This window comes from Pempheris klunzingeri, chromosome 15, assembly GCF_042242105.1.
Source record: "Pempheris klunzingeri isolate RE-2024b chromosome 15, fPemKlu1.hap1, whole genome shotgun sequence".
Taxonomy (NCBI): domain Eukaryota; kingdom Metazoa; phylum Chordata; class Actinopteri; order Acropomatiformes; family Pempheridae; genus Pempheris; species Pempheris klunzingeri.
The window spans coordinates 4,770,796-4,794,625 of record NC_092026.1 but is presented as its reverse complement, the minus strand read 5'-3'; the positions used below and the strand labels follow the sequence as shown (position 1 = coordinate 4,794,625).

The 23,830-nt window shown below is 44.1% G+C and overlaps 3 protein-coding genes across 3 annotated transcripts; 2 read left to right on the top strand and 1 right to left on the bottom strand.

The window, feature by feature from the left end:
- Window positions 1-276: 276 nt before the first annotated feature.
- dipk1aa (divergent protein kinase domain 1Aa) lies at window positions 277-7,089 on the top strand. Its single transcript, XM_070844686.1, has 6 exons — window positions 277-410; window positions 4,698-4,832; window positions 5,113-5,220; window positions 5,312-5,488; window positions 5,612-5,743; window positions 5,860-7,089. Exons 1-6 carry the CDS (start codon window positions 357-359, stop codon window positions 6,538-6,540), a joined length of 1,287 nt encoding a protein of 428 aa, XP_070700787.1. The 5' UTR covers window positions 277-356; the 3' UTR covers window positions 6,541-7,089.
- A 1,370-nt stretch (window positions 7,090-8,459) lies between these two features.
- rpl5a (ribosomal protein L5a) lies at window positions 8,460-11,992 on the bottom strand. The gene is made up of 8 exons (XM_070845482.1): window positions 11,888-11,992; window positions 11,490-11,559; window positions 11,225-11,340; window positions 10,977-11,111; window positions 10,646-10,848; window positions 10,001-10,178; window positions 8,899-8,987; window positions 8,460-8,633 (listed from the first exon to the last, which is right to left on the bottom strand). The coding sequence occupies exons 1-8, from the start codon at window positions 11,888-11,890 to the stop codon at window positions 8,531-8,533; spliced, it is 897 nt and encodes a 298-aa protein (XP_070701583.1). The 5' UTR covers window positions 11,891-11,992; the 3' UTR covers window positions 8,460-8,530.
- Window positions 11,993-19,306: 7,314 nt separating this feature from the next.
- Window positions 19,307-23,065, top strand: gfi1aa (growth factor independent 1A transcription repressor a). Its single transcript, XM_070845119.1, has 7 exons — window positions 19,307-19,321; window positions 20,547-20,730; window positions 20,894-21,088; window positions 21,617-22,008; window positions 22,215-22,352; window positions 22,454-22,619; window positions 22,736-23,065. The coding sequence occupies exons 2-7, from the start codon at window positions 20,619-20,621 to the stop codon at window positions 22,912-22,914; spliced, it is 1,182 nt and encodes a 393-aa protein (XP_070701220.1). The 5' UTR covers window positions 19,307-19,321; window positions 20,547-20,618; the 3' UTR covers window positions 22,915-23,065.
- The last annotated feature ends 765 nt before the right edge of the window (window positions 23,066-23,830 follow it).

Genomic DNA, 23,830 nt, shown 5'->3' with positions numbered 1-23,830 from the left:
TTGGTTGTCGACTTGAAAACGTTTTATTTGTAGACATTTGCAGACAACATTGCGCCTGCGCCGTGAACCTACATTTTTTTTTTTCCCTTCTCCCCCCCAGCTTGAGGTATGTTGCTTTGGTTGGAAATCAGCAGCTGCTGCAAAGAGCAGAGGCGCAGGCAAAGTGAATTTTACCAGAGCAATCCACACGGACAGGACAACCCCACGGCGGGGCTGGGAGCGGGTGATATGCGCTCGTCTTTGCCTGTTGTGTGAAAACCAGACGAGTCGGTTTTGTGAGGAAAGACGCTTTCTCCCGTGTGTTTCGGATGATCTCCCACAGCCAGGTCCACGTATTGAGATGATCTATTTTTGTGATGGCGAAGGGTCTGTTTCCACGGGCCTGGGTGAAAAAGTCCTTCTATTTCCAGGTAAGATCACTGCACTATAATTGCCCTGTAAAGCGGATTGCCTTCACATAATGCGGGTTTGTGTTTAAATGAGCTGATGTGCAATGAGGGGAGGGGGGGTGGTGGGGGGGTCGTCTTGGTGTCACATCAGGCTGACAGCTGGCTGTAAACACGGACCTCTTCGGCTCTGTGGGCTCTTTCAGTATCTACCTGAGCTGCTGATGTGAGATGATGAGATGATCCACGCCAGGACTTGTCACCCAGGGGCCAGGGAGGAATCTCTGCTTGGGTCATTTCATCTCCTTTGTTTTTATGTTCTCTCCTCTCTCCTCACATTTGACTGAGAGGATGCCATCACTTTCACTCACAGTTGTTTCATCACCTTCAACAGTGGCAGAGCAGCAATAATCCCTTTGGTTGGATAATAAGGTTGAGCCTTCTGACTTGGGTACCGGTGGCCTGCTGCCAGCAGCTACCCCCGGTACAGTAAGGAGCTTATGCAAGAGGATGAGAATCCGGGGTTGCCTCTGCTCGAGGGAAGCGTAAACACATTGCTCCATTACTACATAGAGTACAGTCGGTTAATCACAACTGTGTGCATGGGCTGGAGTCTGACAGCTGGAGTCCAGGAGGTGACACACGTCGACAGCTGATGAGATCTTGCTTTAGCCAATATTTAACCACACTAGACAATGTTTCCTGTGGCCTCGTGGGCCGGTTAATCCAATAAAATCAGCCACAGTTAAGCTCCCTGTACTGTTAAAATAGTTCCTATCCCACATCCAAACATTATGTGCAGAAGTGGTTTCTTGTAGTCAAGTAAAGTCTACTTACTATTTAAGCCACACTGGTCTTGTATGTGTTGTGTACTGAGTCAGTAATTCTGTTCCTGTTTTGGTCGAGAGTTCGTACGTTCAAGGAGAGGCTGAGTGCATTTATTATATTTTTAGTAAATCTGTGCACTTTGTAGCCTGCTGAGCGTATCTCCAAATGAATTAGTACCTTTTTAATATTTAGGTAAAAGGTCGGCACACCGAGCTAATGCAAACTCCGGCTGGTACCAAAAACTAAAAGCAAGTCTTGTTAGGGGACCTGCTGATACGTGGCGACACACCAAAATGTGTTGGCAGCGACAGGGCATCCAGGTCTGTTCCAGGACGTGGTGTCTGGTTCGCACCAAGGTCCACAGGGCTGTTCCGAGGAGCAACTTTAAAAGGTTTTTTGGGTCACTTTGCAGAGTAAAACCCAGAGCAGTATTTCCCTTCATCAGCCCGTGTTCCAGATTTGAGGGGGCTCCAGGTTTTAGCTTTACCAAAGCTGACCAGTTAAGTCAGTAAACCAGTTTCTCAGGGCAGACCTCACATGCACCGCACACCTACTGAACAGGACTAAAAGCATGCGGTGACATAACCTCTGATTGATCATCTACTCGACTAAAGCAGGACAAACGACTCCTGAAGTAACAGAGTTCAAAAAGCCAGTTTCTGAATTTCTGTCTTTCCTGTTCTGCAAAATTTCCCCTCATGGATAAATAAAAGTATTTCTGATTCTCATCCAGAATCTCTTTGGTACCAACATTGCAGCTCTGTCACCTTCGGGCCTGCATGTCAAGAAGCAGTTGATGAGTCTGTAAAGATTTTATTTCTCCACTCTGCGATGGCAGCAGGAAGACACGACGTGATGGGGACGTCCATCTCTGTCTGTTTTTGTGTTTCCTCGATAGAGGAAGTTGGGGAGAAGAGGACGAACATTTAATCCCCACACGAAATGCTGAGGACAGGTCTTTAGTCCCTGCTGCAGCAACCAGACTATAAGAAGTCAATACTTCATGAGGGTTAACGCTCCGTAACTGAATCTGACCGCTGACAGCCGGTGGCCCTGCAGGTTTTTTACTATGTGACTGTGCACATTCAATTCACCTGTAACAGTTTTACTGCCTGCTCTGCTCAGTCCCACCTGCTGCCACTTCAATACACATTACTAATACTGATACATATACTAAGACACATTTTAAGGACATGTTATGCTTTTTCATTTAGGTGGAATATGGGGTTTTATTTTACTTTATTCTACCCTTCTTCAAGTATTTCACTTCTCTATCTTAGTTCAAACTCTGGGTCACTTTACATTTGCCAAACAGTTTTACAGTTCTTACGCTACATTTACTGCTTGCACATGGTGTATGTAGTACCTGATAGCGATTAGTCAGTTAATCAATTACTCGATCGACAAGAAATGAATCTGCAACTATTTTGATAATGAATTAAGTCATTTTTCAGATTTTGAGATTCTCAAATGTGAGGATTTGCTGCTTTCCCTCGTGAATTTAATATGTTTGGGATTGGAAATGTAGGTTGGACAAAACAAGACATTTGATGAAGTCACTTTAGGATATTGCAACAGGCTCCAGTGTTTTGTAGATCAAACTATTTACTGAGAAAATAATCTACAGATTTAAAGGTAACAAACATGGTTGTTTGTTGCAGCCCTACTTTATATCATGCAGTTTATTTGACATTTCCCTGCGCGGGATTAATTAAGTTGATCTAATTTTAGCTAACACCATATTGTCAGAGGAAGAGGGGACACTGGAAGGCACTACAGGGAGTAAGTGAAGGATAAAACTCTAAGCTGCTCGGGTTTCACTTCTTTGACTCAGAGGCTTCATCATGCGTGTGCACGGACACGCTGTACACACACCACCAGACAGACAACATGCACACATGACTCTTTTGTCCCACCATATTGTGTGTGTGTGTGTGTGTGTGTGTGTGTGTGTGTGTGTGTGTTTCAGACTCCCCTGATACCTGCTGTTATCTCCCTGGAGGCCCACTATCTGTTTGTTCATCTCTTCAGGACATGGTGTGTTTAAACACCAGGCAGTTCTGCAGAGGAGACGTCTCTACAGTTTTCCTTTATCTTCCCTTTGATTTTCTGTAAAGTCAGCAGCTCACAGTGGGGAAGTGTTGCATGTTTTGTGTGAACAAATTCCACGAAAAAGCCCTGGACCTCATTAGGGTCTTATCACGTTCAAAACCCACAAAGAAGTCACATGTCTTAATCTTAGGAGGATTTGAATTTATGACAATAATTGGGCCCTTTATTTCTGCTGTATGGCCACAAAACAGAGACATCTTCTGTCTAGACCAGAGCCGTGTATCATGTAGCACATCAAATATTTAAAAAAAAAGGGACGGTGCTTGATCCCTGCCTCACTGGGTGCATATTTTATTGGGATTTTGGAAACTGTGCTGGAGCTGAATTGAGAGGAACAGCCGCTGCCAAAATACACACAACATAAGCTGTTCCTGCCATGAGAATCAAACTCACTTTACCGCCCCCCCCTTCCCTGGAGAAAAACGAACTGCAAAAGTCGCACACTGTGGCTGACGGAGCAAATCTGACCTAAATTCTTTTTCACAGCTCCACTGCGCCTTCCTACAACTCAACTTTGAAACTTTTTTCTTTTTTTTTTATCTGACTGAATTGCAGCAGTCACTTACTGCTAAAGTGATCATGTGATTAACTGATTATCCATTTCAATAAAAACAGTTTTACATTGAGCTCTTATTACTTTTGATGGGAATTTATATTTGCCATTGTAGAATAAATGCCTGTTAATTTCATTTAAAAAGTAGAATAAACAGACATTATTCTAGCAGCTCTGGTGGTGTGTGTCTTTGGGGTTTAGTTAGTTCCTCTTTTGAATGAAGGTGCTCTGTAGATCTTCACCTGTACAAAGAGTGAAGAACTGTGTGTTATGTCGCTGTTAAAAATAACTCAGTGACTGTGTTAACCCTCATGGTGTCGCAGGAACAACAGGACCTCTTTCCAAAGGGTCTCTCTGAGACATGTGATGTGTGCATCCTGTGACACAGTAATTGGATTTCTTAAACAAGCCATAACTAGAATGGCACGCTGGAACAACTGGAGCTGCCCCCTCCAAACCATTCCCAGCTTACTGAGCTACTGTTGCACATGGCGACCTATCGTTGTGGGATGCCCTCATGCTGTCACCATGGCAACCTATTATGTGATCAGGCTTGATTAGGGAGTGCAAACGTCTTGCTTGGATCGAGCGCCTGTTTAACGTGTTTACACGGGAACAGCACCTCTCACTCTGGATGCGTAGAATAACTTCATCACAACGTGAACGGACATTAAAAAAAACAACATGAGCATTTTCACGGTTGCACAGTAGGATGAACAAATTCTGTATTGATTCTATATCGATCTGTTCTTTGCCCATCTGAGGTATATTTTCAGGATCTGGATCAGCCTAAGAGTTTGTGTTTGTGCCCTTGACAGGCTCGGATCTCCTTTGTGCGGGTGAAGTACCTCTTCCTCACATGGCTGACTGTGCTGGTGGGGAGCTGGGTGCTCTACGTGCAATACTCCGCCTACACAGAGCTGTGCAGAGGACACGAGTGCAAGAACGCCATTGTGAGTAATGGCCTTGTTCGTTCATCTCACTTATTTGTTCAGACCCTGTGTATTGACTGAGTTTTGTAATGGGCTCATATTTTGTATCATGAAGAACGCCTGACCCAGGGTTTGCAACAATGTGAGTCATTTAGAAGTGGTCGTTGTTTTAAAATAACAGTATGTGTGATGTGAAAGTAATACTCCTGCTTGGTTGTGATTATGAGACGTGCAGGATCTAATATAATGGATGAATGAAATTATAAAAAGGCTTAACATTAAATCCTATTTTCTGTGATAGTGTGATAAATACAGGAAGGGGATCATCGATGGCTCCGCCTGCAGCAGTCTGTGTGACAAAGGGACACTTTACATGAGCAGGTGTCTGTCAGTGCTGCCAAATAACCAGGTAGGAAAGTGTTACTGTCTGCTAAACTTAAAGCTCGACTACTCCTAAGCTTTAGCTTGTTAAACATATGTTTGGGCGTTCTGTGTTCCAGGTGTACACAGGAAGCTGGGGAGACCATGATGGGATCATCCGCTGTAAGCTGGGGGAGGTTGTGCACTACGAGCTGGGCGAGGAGCCCGAGCCGCGGAGAGAAGCGCCCGTGTTCGACAAGCCCACCAGAGGCACGTCGGTGGAGAAGTTCCGAGAGATGGTCTTTAATCACCTCAAGGTGAACGACTCGAGTCAGAGCGGCTCATAAAGAACTAGATTTTAGACTGTGACATGAAGGACTAAAGCCCGGTCTCTGAGGTTTGACGTACTGAACTGTTAAATGTTCCTGTCTTTCCTCTAGTCCAAGCTTGGAGAGCAGGCTAACCTTGCCAGCCTTGTCAGCCAGATCCTCTCTGTCGCCGATGGCAACAAAGATGGACGTGTGTCACTGCCAGAAGCCCGTTCTACATGGGCCCTCCTGCAGATGGACGAGGTATGATCACAAGTCACTGAATAAGAAAATAAACCGGTGCGACCGGTGGCACTACTTTGTATCAGATCTCTTGACTCCGGCTCTTTGGGTGAGACACATTTGTTGTTTGTCTTAAGGTGCTGCTGGGCCTGCTGCTCCAGGACCGTGGACACACTCCTCGCCTCCTCGGCTACTGCGGGGACCTGTACATGACAGAGCGAGTCCCCTACGGGCCCCTGTATGGTTTGCCTTTACCTTGGCCGCTGGTATCCTGGGTGCCCAGCGGCGTGCAGCGCACCATTGACCAGTGGTTCACCCCCTCATGGCCTCGCAAAGCTAAGATCTCCATGGGCCTGCTGGAGCTGGTGGAGGACATCTTCCACGGCACCTACGGCAGCTTCCTGATCTGCGACCTTGCCGCAGCGCACTTTGGCTACACCGACCGCCATGAGCTCCGTCTGACTAACACCCGGGCGGTGGTTCCCGAGGATGAGTTCAAGCGCACCATGCGGGTGCTGAAGTGCGAGACGGATGCTGACTGTGTGTACGGGGTGGACTGCCAGACGTCATGTGACGTGGCGGAGAAACGTTGCAGAGAGGAGCCGGTCCAGCCAAACTTGGCAAAGGCGTGCAGCACACTGAAGGACTACATCCTGCGTGGGGCGCCATCGGGGATGAGGGAGGAGCTCGAGAGGCAGTTGTACGCCTGTATGGCTCTCAAAGGCAATGCTGGACAGATGAACATGGAGCACTCACTTATCCTCAACAACCTGAAAGCTCTGCTGTGGAGACAGATCTCACACACCAAGGACTCGTGACAAGGTGGAGGAAGTCCCCCTGAAATCATGCCGGGCAGTTCCCCACATGGAGCCGAGTATTAAAGATGCTGTGATGCTGTGATAGCAAATTTAATGAAGTAATTTTTATCAACTCTTAACACTTATGAACGGTCAGACTGAAGGAGACTACCTCCTCTATCAGAAGTTCGGAGCCTTTGAAACACGTCAGAGAAATATCAGACTAAAATAAACTGAATGACTGCATGTTGCCATCAATCACTCTTAAAACGGATCATGCAGCCACATGAATTGTATTGTATTGTTCACTACAGTGGAATGTGAGGGGGGGGGCACTGCTGGAAAAATGGACTTTTGCTGTTGTTACTCTCCAAAGCTGGGAGACCAATTTGCTGTTTTGCCACAAGAAAAAAATCATGCGGATATGTACAGTGTGGGTTAACAAGGTTCATCGAAGAGGAAGAAAAACAAGGGTGAAGAAAGCAAAAGCTCGAGTTTACAGTTTTATGAAATGACACTATTTTAAGATGGGGTCCTTCGTTGAGTGTGGAGGTTACGGCTGGTGATATTCTACATTTTTATTTCTACCATATCCAATAAAAAGACAGGGTGTTAGTTTAATTTTAGTGCCCAGTTTAATTCAAGTATAAATCTTGAAAACAAATCTCAAAACTACACACTAAAAAAAGGTTGCAGCATTAACTGAAACAGCTGGGCGGTATAGTTTTTAGCCAAGGTTACTCAAATATTAACAAATGATGCATTTGTTGGAGGCTACTTACTGCTGTGGATGAACACACATTTGGTGCACTAGTTTATGTTTACAGCAGCTAGACTGAGTTGCATGAATTTTAGTTTTCACAAAATCTGCAAAAGTAAATTATAATATAGAAATCATTTTTCCCTACTTGGTCTGACTAGATTAGTGTTTTAACCTGTAAAGCAAATATTCAATTTAGAAGGTCCTCTGTGTTATTCTTAAATATTTGGTACAGTAAGATGAATATATTATCAGTTTGGGTCTTTCCAGGGATGAAGTTGATAAAAAGAAAAATATAGAATATCACCAGACTTAACAAGTACAGATTGTTAATAAACTAGTAAGGTGAATTAGTGGGGAAGTGTAACAAAGTTTCTGCACAGGATCCAGAAACATCGAAGCTGTTCTGGTGGCTTTTCTTTTAATTGTCACTCACATGCATGTTGAAGTGAGAAAGTTCATTAGCTTCAAAGTGGACAATGTGATATTTGTCTGCCTGTAGTTCACAGGGGTCATATACTGTACGTCGGTGTACTTCACTCTGCTGTTCATTTCCCACCTAGAGACTCCAGCGACGACACGAAGAGAGAAATATTAATGAATTTAATTTGTGAATGTTATCTACTTGTATTTCTCACTGAAAAGAGCATTTGTGGTAATGTGCTGTATCACACTAGTTTTGGATTTTGTCTCAGTGCCATAGAAGTCATGCTGAATGTTTACCACCGCTGAAGGTGGAGATCTCTAATCACACCTTGTGGTCACATTTGAATGCTGTACAAGAGTATTTCCCATGATCCCTTCCAGACATTGCTGTTGTGAAGTGACCGTGTCCGAATCGACAACCTGAATTGTTTAACTACTTTAAATGCATTAATAACAGACGTGACCTGTAAAGCATGTCAAGCTTGTGGTCAATGCTGCTGTTTGAACTTTGAAAATGTAAAAAAATGTTTACTTATTGAAGAGACCAGCATGATTTTGCACAATTAAACTTCATACCACTTCACTGTAACTTGTCAGGTGTGTGAAGGTCTGTTTTACACTACACCTCGCTATCATACTATGACTATCACTTTAGTCATGGGTGTAATTTAAACAAATGAAAAGCACACAAGGTCATAATGTTCCTAAAGTAAATACAACACATAAAAAACAAAGAATTGATGGAGACAAAGGCTAGCGTTTGAAATAAATTTATTTGTCTGTGATGTGTGTTGCGCTCTCGCTGCAGAGCGTCATGCTGGGCCCCTAACCGTCCCCTTCTTCTTGTTCTTGTGCTCGTAAGAAGCTGGCCTTTTTCTGGGCGACGCGGTCCTTCCTCTGTGCCAGAGATAACTTGGCGCGATTCCACCTGCCCGGAAAGAGGCACAACAGCAGCTCCATTAACATTCAGCCCAGTGTTTGTCCGCTCGGCACTGGGATCTTTCCAGTACGGCCATTCAATACGTGGACAGGGAGCCTGCACTAAATAAGGGCAGCCATCTCCCCTGGGTATCAATACTGTGACGTGGCCACAATTTGGCCTCAAGAACCAGAAAATGAACCTTTCAAATTGTGTCTCCAGTAATGGTGTGGAGGAGGGAAAATAACAACGGATATGGAACTGAGGGACCCACCTCTTCTTCTTGATGTCTTTTGGGGGTTTCTTTTCGTGTACGGGGTTCGCTCTGATGCTGGCGTGTGCTTTTTTGTACATTTCTTCTACCTGGAAAGAACAAAAACAACACATTCATTAATGCGCCGTGTCTTTGCATTTAGCTCCGCGTGTGATGATTCATCTCGCTTCTCTCAGCCCCGTCTTGAAAACGACAGTAAACATCAGCTAGTGCAAATGAAGGACCAACTACATTTTGCTCAGCGTGTTTTAAATCATCATCGAGAAGCAGAGAACCAGCAAAACATGGGAAGTCAATTACTGATGAGCCATCCCAAGTTACACATTTATGTGCTGAAAGGGTGAACGACTTCAACTGACTGTCTACTAACCACAGTGTAAATACAAGAACCAGATCTGAGCTGCGTTTGACAGCTCAAAGCGGTTTAAAATTTGGTACATGTGTAAAATTTAAACAAATTTAATTTGGTAAACTGCCCTAAACATGTGCCTCGTCTTTGTAGTCGTGACAACGCCCATTTAAACTTGCACTAATGAGCCACGACATTCACTTGAACTGGGCTTTAGTGCAGCGGAGCTCCACAACCTTTACTGGTATAATCATTTACACATGCTGATAGTAATAATAAACCCTCAATGTATCTGATTTATTTTGTTCTCTTACATAAATGTATGAAATATTTGCAGTACTCCTTTAAAATTCTTAACTAAAAGCATTGTGATTTAGACATGAACAGACCAAGTTAGTCTGAAAATAAACTAGTCAGTGCTCTCTGCTGGTCAGAGTTTGTAATGGACACTAAATTATCTCAAACACTTCTGCACTGCAATTTGTTATTTACTGAGCAAACTATAATAATATCAGCAGAAAACTAACATCAGCCCGCTGTAAATATATTAGTCTGGCTCCATTTTACATTCAGTTCTAAATAAGGCTCATCACAGGGAAGTGTTTGAAAGTTTATATGTTGAAATTCTTTTCCTGTTGGCCTTTCAAAAGGTTGTCTGAAGTAATGACTACACTCAGTTTCATGTCTGATACTGTGTGAACATAAATGAACCGTGAGCAGCCCGACTGTAGTCTAGACGCGTGTTCATCTCACCGTGTCTGGCGTGACTCCGTTCTTGATGAAGCGAGAGAACTGTTTCTTGTAGGCGTCCTCGTCCTCCTCCATCAGGTAAGACATGTAGTCGGCTACATTCATGCCCATGATGTGTTTCCGATGCACCTCTGCGTTGAACTCTTTACTCTCGACGTCGTAACCAGGGAAGCGTTTCAGACTAGAGACGAGGAGGAGCAGAGATCAGGTTTAGTCACTGAGGTGAAGCTGAAAATCAAACAAAACTTTGGGTTTCTGATCATTATGTTCCTCCAGTGCACCTGCTGCGGCACGAGTGTTTGCTTGGGTTCATCTCACTTCTCTCAGCCCCGTCTTGAAAACGACAGTAAACATCAGCTAGCGCAAATGAAGGACCAACTACATTTTGCTCAGCGTGCTTTCAATCATCATCAAGAAGCAGAGAAGAACCAGCAAACACAAGCGGGAAATTAATCACTGACCCAAGACGCAAATATTAGGACTGACTTTACGTGATGAGTGAGTTTAATAGTGTAAACACGACATGGACTGAGTGTCTAAAGTGTGCAGACCTGCAAAATCCTCTCTGTGAACCACACATCTGCCCAATTTTAACTTTGAAGAAGAACCAGCGAGCGTTGTTCTCATACTCGCATCAGTCTGACTGACCTGTGAGGGATGGCCAGCCCTCCGTCCACTGCCCCCTTCAGCACTCCGAACACCTTGTTCCCCGTGGTGGTTCTGGCCAGGCCTGCATCCAGATAGCAGGTGAAGGCGCTCGGCTGTCCGTCAACGCTCTCTACGTTGAACTCTTCTCCCGTCACCTCCACTTGGCCCTCGTACACCTGGTCCATGCCAAACTTGTGGAGCAGCTAAGAGGAGGAAGGAAACAAGAGGATGTAAGAAAACAGCATTCGGCTTTTGGAACGAGGCGATACAATAAATCTCGGTAAAGTGCGATCTGCACACATGAGCTTCATCTGCGTGCACGTGCTCTTACCCGGCGGGACAGCAGCAGGCCGGTGCAGTAGGCCGCAGCGTAGTTAGTGAGGCCTACAGTGATGCCATACTTGGGCAGCTCGTGAGAGTAAGCAGCACACACGATCTGGTCCCCTTCGATCTTTGCATAGGCGATCTGGACAGGACAGACAGACAGACAGACAGACAGACAGAGAGAGAGAGAAGGGCGAGTCAGATCATTTTCAACATGTGGCCTTACAAGTTTCACTCAGTCTCTCAGGCGCTGACCTGGCAGCAGATGTCCCTGTTGGAGAACCTGACGATCATCCGATACTTGGGTGTGTTGTACTTGTTCTTGTCCTGCACAACCAGGCGCTTGCGAGCGAAGAAGTCAGTTTTCCCCTCTGTAGAGACACCAGGAGCAAAACATTACTGCAGATGCTCCAACTCGGTTAGAAAAACAAACAAAAAAAAAAAGAAAAGCAGTCTAGTTTGATGGAGCATGCTCAGTTCCCACAGCTGGGAATCTGGAGTGCTGAGATTAACATCTTACCTCTTCTCCTCCTGAATTTGACCTCATATCTCTTGAAGTAGGCCTTGCTCTTCACTACTTTGACGAATCCCTGAGAGGAAGAGAGAGACAAGATGTCACCAAGTCAGCCAGAGCAGAAAAAATAAAACTACTCCATCAGCACCATCAGAGGTGTCAACTGTGCCGCATAACAGGAGGTGGAATAAGTTGTGAAAGGTTTGGTGTGAGTGTCAGGTCAGCTGAGGTTTCATCATCCATGGAGGCGCCACGCTGGAGCTCAGCAGCTCCCCGGCCGGAGAGCCGCGAACATCCGCCACCATCTGACCCTCAGCCCCGCTGGAAACACCTTCCCACCACCGGCCACATCTCTGCAACCACATGCCCTCTGCACCTGCTCTGTTTAGACACGTTTAACTCACCATTTTGGGCGATTTTTGCTCCTCTTCCTCCCGGACTGTGGAGCTGTGTGTCGGCAGCGGAAGCCTGACTCTGCAGCTTTACTCCATCGGCGGGGCCGGTGGTGGTGGAGCGGCAGCAGCGCCCCCTGCTGCACCGGAGGACGCACCCCGGACACACCAGCCCACAGGGGGCAGCAGGAACACGGACACAGCAGGGGGCTCACTCAGCCTCTGGCACAGTGATTCACTTTGGTGGGCAATAATGTACAAAATGTTAAGCAAAACAATGTGTCCAGAAAATATTCACACACAGAACATGTGTGCTGCCCTTTAACTTTCTAGGCCAGTGGTTTTTAGCTCTCTCCAGTTAAATATTGATAACAACTTTCATAAACTGTATCTATATATATCACAGCTTAAGATGCTTGACAAAACAAACAAAGGTAGAGGCACCCCATTTAAAGAAAAAAAAAACTATAACTATATAAAATAAGAATGGAAGTAAGATAATAAACAATATAAAACAAAATGAACCCTTGTATGGTGTTCAGGTCTGTGGGACCCGTTTTCATTTTTTTATCAAGAGAAAAACAATACGATTAATTAGTTTTTCAAACTCAGACTCATTGGCCTTGGCTTATGTTGATGAGTCTGAGTTTGAAAAATGATTAATCGTATAATTTTTCTGTTGATAAAGAACATGAAAACAGATTCAATCAGGTCCCACAAACCCGAACACCATACAAGGGTTAAACTATCAAAAACCATCGTCATGATCAATAAAGACCTACAGAGAGCAGCGTCACCTCTGTTGATGTAACACCCATCGGTGTTGTGAAATCAAGCTACTCAGCAAAGACTGAGCTGGAAATACTCTAAATGGTGAAATCTGTGAAGAGGTCACAGTGTTTGACCACTGAATCAGAACCTCAGACAGAGTTTTCCCTGATCGAGCTGCCCACCTACACACAAGAAGAAGAAGACATCATCATCCTCTTATGTGCTTTGCTCAACATCGGAATTTAGTCGTCTGAGTAAAAGATGGATCAGGTTCTTCACAGCTGTTGAAACCTTGTTAAGCAGTCCAGCACAGATCCTCCCCTCAGACTCAGCTCCTCTCTGACTTTATCCTGACGATGGCCGCACGACGATTGTCCAAAACAACTTGTGAAAATGGCGAATACACCTTTTACATTGGAAACATCACAAGCCTAATAGATTTTCAATTGATAACTGGTTACTCGAATGTTTAAATCGTATTGATATGGAAAGAATGACAGATACTTTAAATGATAATAATAAAGATGATGAATGATTTGGAATTAAACGACTAACTGTCCTTCACTATTTCAGATTTCCATATAACGTATAACCAACACTGTGACACACTCACCCCACCCATAACTTTCTTCTTCTTCTTTGGCCCCGGCTACCTGTACAGGTCAGGAAAACCCTGTTATCACCAATACGGATTTAAAACTGGGCATTTCATCATGGTATTGTTTTTGTTGATACAAATGTGATACGATCTAAAGCTCCAGAACGGCCACTAAATGGACCAACTACTGTGTCTGAGGTCAAAAATGCATTTACAATGTCAAATTTTAAGACAACATGAACAAAGCGTCCAAAAACATATAAAATTTAACATTTACAATTCTGTAGCAATTGGACAAAGGCCATTATACGATATAATGTAAAGCTCCAGTGAGAACTTTTTTTATTTTCCAGATAATCATGTGTGAATTAAATGTAACACTTTTATGATATAACGTCAAAATCTACATTTAAATGTATAAATAGAATAAAACAAATGGAAAATTAAACTATGGCCCAATAATGACAATAGCAGCTACTGATTGCATCGGTGGTGCTGCTGACCCACCCATGAAGCTCTGCTATGATTAATCAGAGCTTGTCATTCAGATGGTTCAGCATGAGTCCACGGGGATTCAGAGGTCAGACGCAGGACTGCACAGATAAAAGTCTCCATATCAGGAACGGACTGTCACCGAATTTCCAGAAAATCGTGACATGAAAAACATGCCACAAATCAAAGCAAAGTAACTTGGCTCTCTGCCTTGTTCATCTCTGCTGTGAAAATAATGATTGCACCTCCATTATTGTGGTCCACCAGTTTTCATATTAGTGCCAACAATGTTGAAAATATGTTACATTCATACAGCAGGATGAATTTATACTATGAGTGTATAGCTCAGTTTAAACGGCGGTGAAAGAAGTATTAAGATCCCACACGCAAAGCAAGAGTCGGACATTTTGGGAAATAAGCTTGAAAAGAATATGAAGCTACAGCCAGGACAGGATTAGCTTAGCTTAGCTTAGTTTATCTTAGCTTAGCATAAAGCCTGGAAACAGGGTGGAAAAGTTAGCCTGGCTCACAAAGTAACACTTTATATCTTGTTTTATTCCTTTTGTACAAAGAACAAAGTATAAAAACAACATGTTTACATTGTGGTCATGTGCTGGACAGTTTCTGGGCAGGATGCAGTGACTAAGCTAAGCTAACCTGCTGCTAGCCGTAGCTTCATATTTGCCTCACAAATCTGACACAGTTGGTATTTTATGTTTCTAGTCAGGAGAAGAATTAAATGTATTTATGTTGAAATAGTTGACAAACAGACCTCAGTAAAACCGCAACTTGTTGTTTTAGCACCTCAGTTTCAGTATGAATTAAACAAGTAAGATGTAACGTGTTAGTTAATGAGCTTTAGAGGTGCTGCTATGCAGGTTTTGTTAGATGTTTCCAGTCTTCATGCTAAGCTAAGCTAGCTCCATATTAGATGTGGCTTCATATTCACTGTACAGACATGAGAGTGGTATCAGTCCTTTAAAGCAGCTTAAAACTGAACAGACTATGGAAGGAAAATGTATTAATGTGCTTGATTAAATGCTGTTAAGGACACGTTTAAAGCTTTCCATTGTATTTGAGGCTGACATGGATGTTGGTGTTATGTCTTTTGTAGGACCAACTAAGCAATAGGCTGCATTTCACTGACACGTATACTATTCGGTGTCTTCAGTCTGTTATACAAAATGGTCAACTGTCCATTTGACACGTTTTTGTAGCGCGGAGAAAAAAAAAAATCTTTTGCCGATTACTTTGTCAAATGATGAGCCAGTAGCTCATCGTTAGTCTATCTGTTAAATCAATCGACAGCAACCAAAAAAAAGGAACTAGGATCTTCTTCTTTTCCGTTAAAGCGAGATAGATAATATCCCTCACTGTCACTCTTGGTGCAGATGTTCTCAGTGTTAGATAAGAAAAGTCAAAGTCACTCTTGTGGACAGCGTTTTTGTTTGCAGCAGGCCGAGCTCTGTTTCTGCAGAACTGATTTCACAATGAAGACGAGCAACTGTCCAGTCATCCGTCGGCCGGCAGCGCTGGTCAGCAGTCAACACGGGTTCACGCCGGGGGCCAAGGGTGTGGTGGGTGGATGAAGGGGTAAAGCTTGTTGTTCACTTGTCCAGTCAGGATGGATTAATGAGCTAATTTTGAGCTTAACCATCATATCTTGAATTTTGATTTCTTTTACTTTTTGCCCCTCCTCCCCTCCCAGATCCACCAGCACAGTTACAAAATAGCCCTGAAAGAAGACTTTGAGGTTACAGAGGACTAGAGATGACTTGCATGAAGTCACACATCAACAAATGTGTTCACAGGCACACCACAGATAAGACAACTTCACTCTGTTGTCAAGAAACACATTCGTGCCTTTCCTGCCTCCTTTTCTCACTGCTGATTGCTTTTATTACAGCGTCTGTAAAACAGCATTTCTCCTCCTTTAAGTCCACAAAGTGGAACAGAAACAGGTGCAGCTACATCACGTGTTAGGGTTGCAGTTTTCTTTAGTTAGAATGATATATAGATGTACAATACAGTTAAAGGTCTCTGTCCTGTTCTACTTAGCAAAACCAAATCAGTTCTGCTGAAACTAAATTGAGTTCTGCTAACTATAACACCAGACAGAATATTTCAGGAACAGCAGAGATGGCGCAGAGATGAAGTTTCTGTGTGAAAGCCCAGTCTGCATTTTTCTTCACCCGCCAGCGACCAGTGTTTTACACCTCATGCAGAAACAGAGTGGTGTTTTCTGTGTGAAAGTACGCCCAACAGACAGAGCGCAGATTTCAGAGCATCAGCTAAAAGACACTGGCATCTGTAGCAGTGCCGAAACACGGGGAGAAACTGTGTTATTCAGGGGTTACATTTAAAAAATATATGGTATTTATAAGTATTTTCATTAGATTTGGTAAGTTTCTCCAGTTGCGAGCAGCAGAAAAGCTGTCAAAAGAAATATCCAACACATGAACTAAATAAATACATTAACATACACACACGAACCGCAGGCTTATTTAGGCTTGACTATGCCTGTTGAACTCTGACCTTTCAAACGGCCGTCTCACCCCCCACCCCACCCCCAGACATGCACAGAGACACAATGACCAGGAAGCACCAAGCATGTTTCTTCACATCCACGCACCAACGTCCCCGATGAGATTCTCAGTATTTGGGAGGGAAATTTACAACCAGAAACAGGCTGGTTGCAAACAAGGGGAGCTGCTGATCACAGTGATGGATGAGAGTGGTGATTTGTGGACTGTTTATAGCATAAATCCAAGCATCTGTTTAGAGTAATGGGGCGTGTGTTCTCTTTTTTCACACTTTCAAGTTGTTTTTTCTTAGAAATTGTAGCCGTGCTGACCCTGGGCCAATGGGATCCTTAGGGTGCATGATCATACAGCAATAATCAGACTGAAAAATCACTCGAAGAAATAAACCACTGACACAAATCAAATCAATGTACGGTAACGCAGACACAAACTCCCCTGCTGCTGCAGGACGACAAGATTTGAAGTGAGAGTAGGCAAGAAAAACAAGATATTTGTGGACCCCGGGTGCGAAAGAAGAACTGTCTTGCGGTCAGCAGCGTCCAGTAAATCATTCATTGTGTTCACACTCCGTCCCTATCTGGTGGCTGCAGTTGGGGCCAGCTGAGAGCTCGATGAGATTCGGACGGCCACCACCAAAGAGGGGGGGGGGGGGCTGCATGCAGTTGAACCTGAGGAAAAGGACCAAAATCAGATTGCAGCTGGAGGGAAAAGGACAGAGATAGTTTAAAAGAGAGAAGGAGGGAGGAGGTTGTTACCCTGTGGTTAGAGCTCTGGAGCCAAAGGAACCTGTGAGGGGAAAAGATAGCGTGATGTGGTTTTCATTGAGATGCCACAGCAGAGTGGAGGTGCAGAGGTGAACGCTCAGTTCAGTGCCTGGGACTAAACAGAGACCTGAAGCGGGGAAAGTCAGTTTAGCCACAATAAGCTATTATGGCATGAATCCATTGCGTGCATTAGGCCTATATTGAGCAAAATCAACTTTTTATGGTTATGTGTGGCAAAAAACATCACTGGTTTAGTCTGAATTTGTGGGACTATAAATCTAAATCATGTGCAAGACAAAAAACTGCTTTAATGTCACTCGTCATTAGTCTGACTTAAAGTGAGAATATGCATGATAAGAAATTACACATTCTGTCTCTTACGTATGAAAAGTTAAAGTCACAGGAAATAAAACACACTTTTGCTCATTCCAGTACACACAGGGGGTTTGCTGGTCTGGTATGACGAGCAGCTCACTCAGACTAATGTTCGCTTATCTTAGCAAACTTTAGCTCAGCATTGCTACGCAACCGTCAGTGAGCCACTTCACTGAATAGATGATTTTCTTTATCTTTATTATCCCCTAATTTAGCTGCAGTAAGATAAACTCTCACTTTAAACTGCATAGACCCTTTTCACAGCAGACATGTTGACTTGACAAAGCAGAAAAACATTGATCTGATCTGATGACACTAATGATGGCTGCATTCCCTTTAGGTGAGCCAGGTCCAGGGCTCTGGTGTTGTGCACACTCACTCACTGGGACACTAAGAGCGATGGAGCCATTGTTTATGTAGATTATTGACACCTGAGCTTTTTCCTGCTTTGACAAGTCAAAATGTCTGCTGTGAAAAGTCTCTTCTGCAGTGAGCCAAAATCAAGACAACACACTGACAAGCTGCCGGGCTCCTCTGCTCCTCTTGTCAACATTCACATACATGTGGTGCGAAAGCCTCAGTTATATTTAAAACGAAGAGGAGTCCCCACAGCCTCTCTCGATCCTCGTGTGGGCCCATCGGGGCTCGAAGTTGACCTCATGGCTCGCCGACATGAGCCTTTATTTAACCTCCCCGTGACTGTGAGCTGCACCTTTGACAAAGTACAAGGAACCTCCTCCTCCTCCTCCTCCTCCTCCTCCTCACTGATCACTGATCACTGCAACTGGGCTTCTATTTCAATCACATACTTGCTGTAAGACTGAGAGCGAGAATCAAGGCATGTGAGGTTGAGGGGGTGGGGGTGGGGGGTGTTCAGAGAGACAAAAGAGGAGGCTGTGGCAACACTGATAGCGTCTTCTCGACTCTGCGTTGAGTTTCCTGTTCTGAGTCGGTGTGTAACCCTGAGTTTGAACGTGGTCACATCAACACTGCGTCTCTCTCACATTAGTCTGTTTTCCTTATGAGAATAATCAGAATGCTGTCAGTGTCAATCAGCAGCTAATAAGTTAATGGAGGAATTTACTTAATCAGATGTGAGCAACCATTGCCTATAAGGGTTAAATGTTGAATTTGCTTCAGTTGTCTGTCTATACTTTAGGTTGCTGTGTGTTTTCGACATGAAGGGTACGATATCTTTAGCTCAAGTGAGAAGTTCTTAATTTCTCAGTAAAACCGACGTGCGGTGTTTTGCCTGTGAGAAATAATTTCTGTCTGCTCATTAGCGGGAAGAGAGGTGAGAATTAGTTCCAGTGGTGTCAAACACTAGAGACTGACTTCTGTTTTTGAGAGAAACAACAGCAAGTGACACATATCCTAGAAGGAAAGGGAAGAAATGAAAGTGCTGGTTGGAGTCAGAAAAGTGTCAATCACAGATATGAGATGTGGTCTAAAGTTACACGAGTCACAGAAATTGAACATTTTGCATTTACAAAACCCACAAAGAAAACAGTCATGTGTGAAAATCTGACTTTAAACGCTTGAAATAATAAAAAAAAATCTCAAAGGGAACTGAAATTATTTTTGTTCAATGCAAATGCCCAAAGATGATAAGACTCTTTTTTATCAAAATATGAATCAGTGTTTTTGTTTTGTCATGGCTGACTAACATGAAAAATAGAGAGGTGGGGGGGAGAAAGAGAGAGAAAGAGAGTGCATGTGTGGGAGAGAGAGAGAGAGAGAGAGAGAGAGAGAGAGAGAGTCTCAGTATGAGGAGCTCTGGGGTTTTGTGGTGTGTCTCTGCAGCCTGTGACTGATATTTTGACATTCAGACTAAATGTGGACAGAGTTCAGGCCAGTGTGTGCTCTCAGAGCTGGGATGTAGTGCCTGCAGTGTCACAGCTGTGTGAGTATGGGACATGTGTTTCAGCTTTATGCCTCCGCTATCTGCGCTCTGCTTGCAGCTCTCTAACTTGTTGCAGCTGCATCAAACAAACTCGGTTCCCACAGCGGACAAAAATCGATGGGGCTTTGCTTTTACCTTGAACAGAGCCCAAATCTTCGCTATGATTTTCATTTGAGTCTGACAGATTTCTACCGTAAGCTTTCTCCCCCTTACATGATGAGTCATTTTATCCTGTTTTCAATATTCCACTTGGCGCTTATGTGTCCTACCCTGCATTTCTTTCAGGGGACAGCCTAATTGGGCTTGTGTGTGCGCCGGGAGGGGGTTTTAATGATGTAAAACAATAAGGCTGAAGTCAGTGCGGGTAAGCTGAAGCAGTGTAACTGTAAAGGGATACTTCGGCTCCCCACCAGCAGGCTGTTGTGCGGAGCGGCCGCGCGCGTCTCATTAACAGGATCACTTTACCACCAGTCAAACAAATAGGTCATTATCCGTGCCAGCCTGCTCTGCCTGCGTGGAAGCAAACACAAACACACGTTTTAAGCCTCATCACATTCAAATTTTGAATCATTTGGCTTGATGAGACTCCAGAATGATCACTTTTGTTAGAGTTTTTTTTTTTTTTTCAGTTGATCCAGAGGCCAGGCTCGTAATTTAAATCGTAACCATTGCAACAGACTGGCGAGCGAACAAATCCAATCTCGGTTTGAATTTATCTGAATTTCTTGCGGTTTTTAAATGAGCTTTTCCAACCGTGGACACCAATTGGAAGTCAATATTTATTAGACAAAACTTTATGTGAACACGTGTGGTTTCAGAAACATTTTGAGTCTTTGTTTAGTTTAAAAATAGTGATAATATTATCCATTCATTAATATCACACTGTCAAAGTAGATAATACAGATTTCATCCGGCCAACGGGTCGTTTATGAACTCTATAGGTGATAAAACATCTCCGTAAACTTCCTCCTTCCTTTAAGTGATTCAGCCTCCATCACATTTACAGCTATACCATTAAGGACATACAATATGTCCTTTCCAATCCCATATCCACCGGGATCCTACGGGGGGAGGGGGAGGGGGACGGTGGTCCCACTTTTGGCCACCTGCCCCACGACACCTGGTAAACGATCCGGCTTCTCTGCGCACGCGTAATAGCCTGCCAAAAATCCCAACGCCGTCTCGCCTGTCAACCAATAGTGTCCCAATCTGTCCAGAGATAAAGTCAGAGCAGCGTGGAGAGGAGCTGAGTGGAGTGGTGGATTTCAGACCCGAGCAGCACTGAAAGAAAGAAAACATGCCGAGGTCTTTCCTGGTGAAGAGTAAAAGGGCCCACAGCTACCACCAGCCCCGGTACCCGGACGATGACTACAACAGACTGGACACTATTCTGGCTCACGTGTGCGCAGGTAGGCACACTTGTGCGTAATTACGCACGAAAATGGTTGAATAACACCTGTGAGAGCGATTCGTCCCCCTGGCAATGATTCACACCTTATTTTTCTAATTGAAATAACATTTCCTCTGTCGGGATACACAGCCACTTTCATTCCTCTCCTCTTCTGTCAACAGAGACCAAATCTCAGGCGGAGTTTGAGCTCCAAGTTGAGGATGCGAGCGCCGGCGCTGACAGACTGTCCCCCGGGTCCAGACTGCTGTCCCCTGGGTCGCTATCCTCCAGCTCCCCGCTGAGCTGCGGGGGCAGCGTGTGTGACCGATCCTCGGACTGTGATTTCTGGCGTCCCCCGTCTCCCTCCTCCTCACCAGGTCTGTTCAGGTTCACTTTCATCCGGACTCTTTCCACAGATGTTTTTAGAAAAGTCGGAGGACTTTTAAAGGCAAAGTTTGTTGATGTTGGGCCCGTTTGAAGGAATGAGTCACATACAAACTTCTTCAGCTCTGTTAAGACTTCTACATGGATGCTATAGTTTTGATTATTATTATTATTATTATTATTATTATTATTATTATTATTATTATTAGTCTCGATTGGGAGTCAAACTTCATCCAGAAATAAGCTATAATGTTCATCACATGGCCGCTGTTTCATCTGTTTTAGTGAAGATATTAACTTCCTGAACAAAATAATATGCAAGTTGCAGAATTTTCATGCGGGAATTTAAGGTCTTCAGTTGTTAATCCTCGTCCAAAATTACTTTTACGCACGTCTGGTAGCAGTTTCCAGTGAGGCCCGACTTAATTTCCAAATTATCAAATCTTAAGACGCGCCGTTGCCTGAACATCACACTCCTCAGTAAGAATACCAACTCACACTAAACCTACATTACCTTCCAGATTCAGAGAAATGCTCCACTCCAGCAGCGGAGGACGGTCAACACTTCAACATCCCACTCTTTCCTTACTCCTGGACGTCTGAGCTGAGGCATCTGGTTCAGGGGCCATTTCACCACCGCCTCCAGGGCCACAAGGAGCCCCACTCACCCGTCAGCGTCTACGGCGCAGAGGACAGCGGCGCCGAGCCGCTTTACGCACAGCGGGGCCCGGTGGCCGGATGCTACCAGGACTATTCTTCAGCGGCCCACCAAATCTGCAGGATGCGGGACGGAGACGAGCTCTATGTGGATGTGAAGCAGAAGCCCCGCGGGGTGGAAATCAAGTCTGAAAGTGATCTGATTTGCTCTAATTTCGAGTCAAGTGGATCCTATAAGTGCATTAAATGTTGCAAGGTACGTTTACTGACGCGTTACCGCAGTCATAATAGTCTTATTGTTTAAACCTTGTTACAGATGATCTTAGTGATGTTCTGTTGACATTTCGACCATAACATTTGTGACTGGTAGTGAAGTATTCCTGGTTAATAAATTATAAGATTACTGTATTCTTTTCTATTTTGAGTTTGATTTCGAAGTAAAATTGTTATATTTTCCCGAAGGTGTTCTCCACACCTCACGGGTTGGAGGTTCATGTGCGGCGGTCGCACAGCGGGACGCGACCGTTTGAGTGTGAGATCTGCGGGAAAACCTTCGGACACGCAGTGAGCCTGGATCAGCACAGAGCGGTTCACTCGCAGGTGCGGAAAGGCCTCCGGGCTCGCCAAGGCCCCTACAGTGTTTCTGCGGTTAACCACGGTGTTTTGAGGCCTCACATACTCACAGTTGACATGTTTCACAGGAGAGGAGCTTCAGCTGTAAAATCTGTGGCAAAAGCTTCAAGCGCTCCTCCACGCTGTCCACGCACCTGCTCATCCACTCGGACACGCGGCCTTATCCGTGCCAGTACTGCGGGAAGAGGTTCCACCAAAAGTCAGACATGAAAAAACACACTTTCATCCACACAGGTGAGATACTGAACACACACGCACACAAACACACTAGCCACGGTTCAACGCCTCGCCGTGCGTCATGCGTAAAAGACTGACATTTCCAACTCTTTCCAACTGTGTTACTGCTGCAGGAGAGAAGCCGCACAAGTGCCAGGTGTGCGGGAAGGCCTTCAGTCAGAGCTCCAACCTCATCACACACAGCAGGAAACACACAGGCTTCAAACCTTTCGGCTGTGACCTGTGCGGCAAAGGTTTCCAGAGGAAAGTGGACCTGAGGAGACACAAGGAGACGCAGCACGGACTCAAATGAGCAGAATACGGAATCGTGCACTTTTAATGCTCTCCGACTATGCACTTGGATGGCCGTGTTTTATTTTATTCTACTGTTTGATGAATTTTTTTCCTATCATCGAATGTAGTTAAATATTTAGCCTAAGATATTCTGGTTGATTTTATGGAAATAAAATTTATTTATCGAGAATGTTTTTACGTTATTATTACAATGAAAAAGCGCAGCATATAACCTGTAAACTTAAAAGTAATTTCTGAAATTAGCACCAAACAAGTCATAGTTTTTCCAATTTAGTCAATTTGTTATGTCGTCAGGGAGTAAACATTAACTTTTGGAGCTCAGTTGTCAGTAAGGATCAATTCCTTAAAAGCCTTTGATTTCACTCCATCTACATTTAATTACTTCTCTTTACCATCTCTCATAAATTAAATATTTTTAGAAAAAGTTTTAATCCACAATATCACATTTAAAAAACATATTTTCAAAATCCTTCTCTGCCCCATCCCCACTGATTGTAGGCACACTGTGAAAAACGAGAAGCTGTGTTGAACCGTGCAGGTCATCAATCACGACCCCAATCTGCATGACAGCTCCAGGTTATATCTCCACTATCAAATAGAAAAACGTTTTGTTGCATGCGCCACCTGGTCAAAACCAAATATTTTCAGACACACACATTGTTAACATACCCATATAACAAATGACATTATGGTGCCATAAAGCTGCATGTGAAGGAAGTCTGAGGAAAGTCTCTTTTATTACAGAGCAGCAATAAGCAGCATGTCCACATGGCGTTTTTACTGGGAAAAGATGGGTGTGATTTATTTGGACGTTAAACATCAACAGTTCTAAAACTTCACGGATCTGATTTGCACATATCTCACCACAGATTGTGCACATAAAGTAATGCTGAGACACCATATCCACAGTGAAG

Coding starts and splice junctions, on each gene's coding strand:
- rpl5a (XM_070845482.1), bottom strand. Junction 11,112..11,224: donor ACAGGGACATCTGCTGCCAG/GTCAGCGCCTGA, acceptor TGTCCTGTCCAG/ATCGCCTATGCAAAGATCGA. Junction 10,849..10,976: donor GCCTGCTGCTGTCCCGCCGG/GTAAGAGCACGT, acceptor TCCTCCTCTTAG/CTGCTCCACAAGTTTGGCAT.
- gfi1aa (XM_070845119.1), top strand. CDS start 20,619: ATGCCGAGGTCTTTCCTGGTGAAGAGTAAAAGGGCCCACAGCTACCAC. Junction 21,089..21,616: donor GTCTCCCTCCTCCTCACCAG/GTCTGTTCAGGT, acceptor ATTACCTTCCAG/ATTCAGAGAAATGCTCCACT. Junction 22,620..22,735: donor ACACACTTTCATCCACACAG/GTGAGATACTGA, acceptor TTACTGCTGCAG/GAGAGAAGCCGCACAAGTGC.
- dipk1aa (XM_070844686.1), top strand. CDS start 357: ATGGCGAAGGGTCTGTTTCCACGGGCCTGGGTGAAAAAGTCCTTCTAT. Junction 4,833..5,112: donor ACGAGTGCAAGAACGCCATT/GTGAGTAATGGC, acceptor TTTCTGTGATAG/TGTGATAAATACAGGAAGGG. Junction 5,489..5,611: donor TGGTCTTTAATCACCTCAAG/GTGAACGACTCG, acceptor TCTTTCCTCTAG/TCCAAGCTTGGAGAGCAGGC.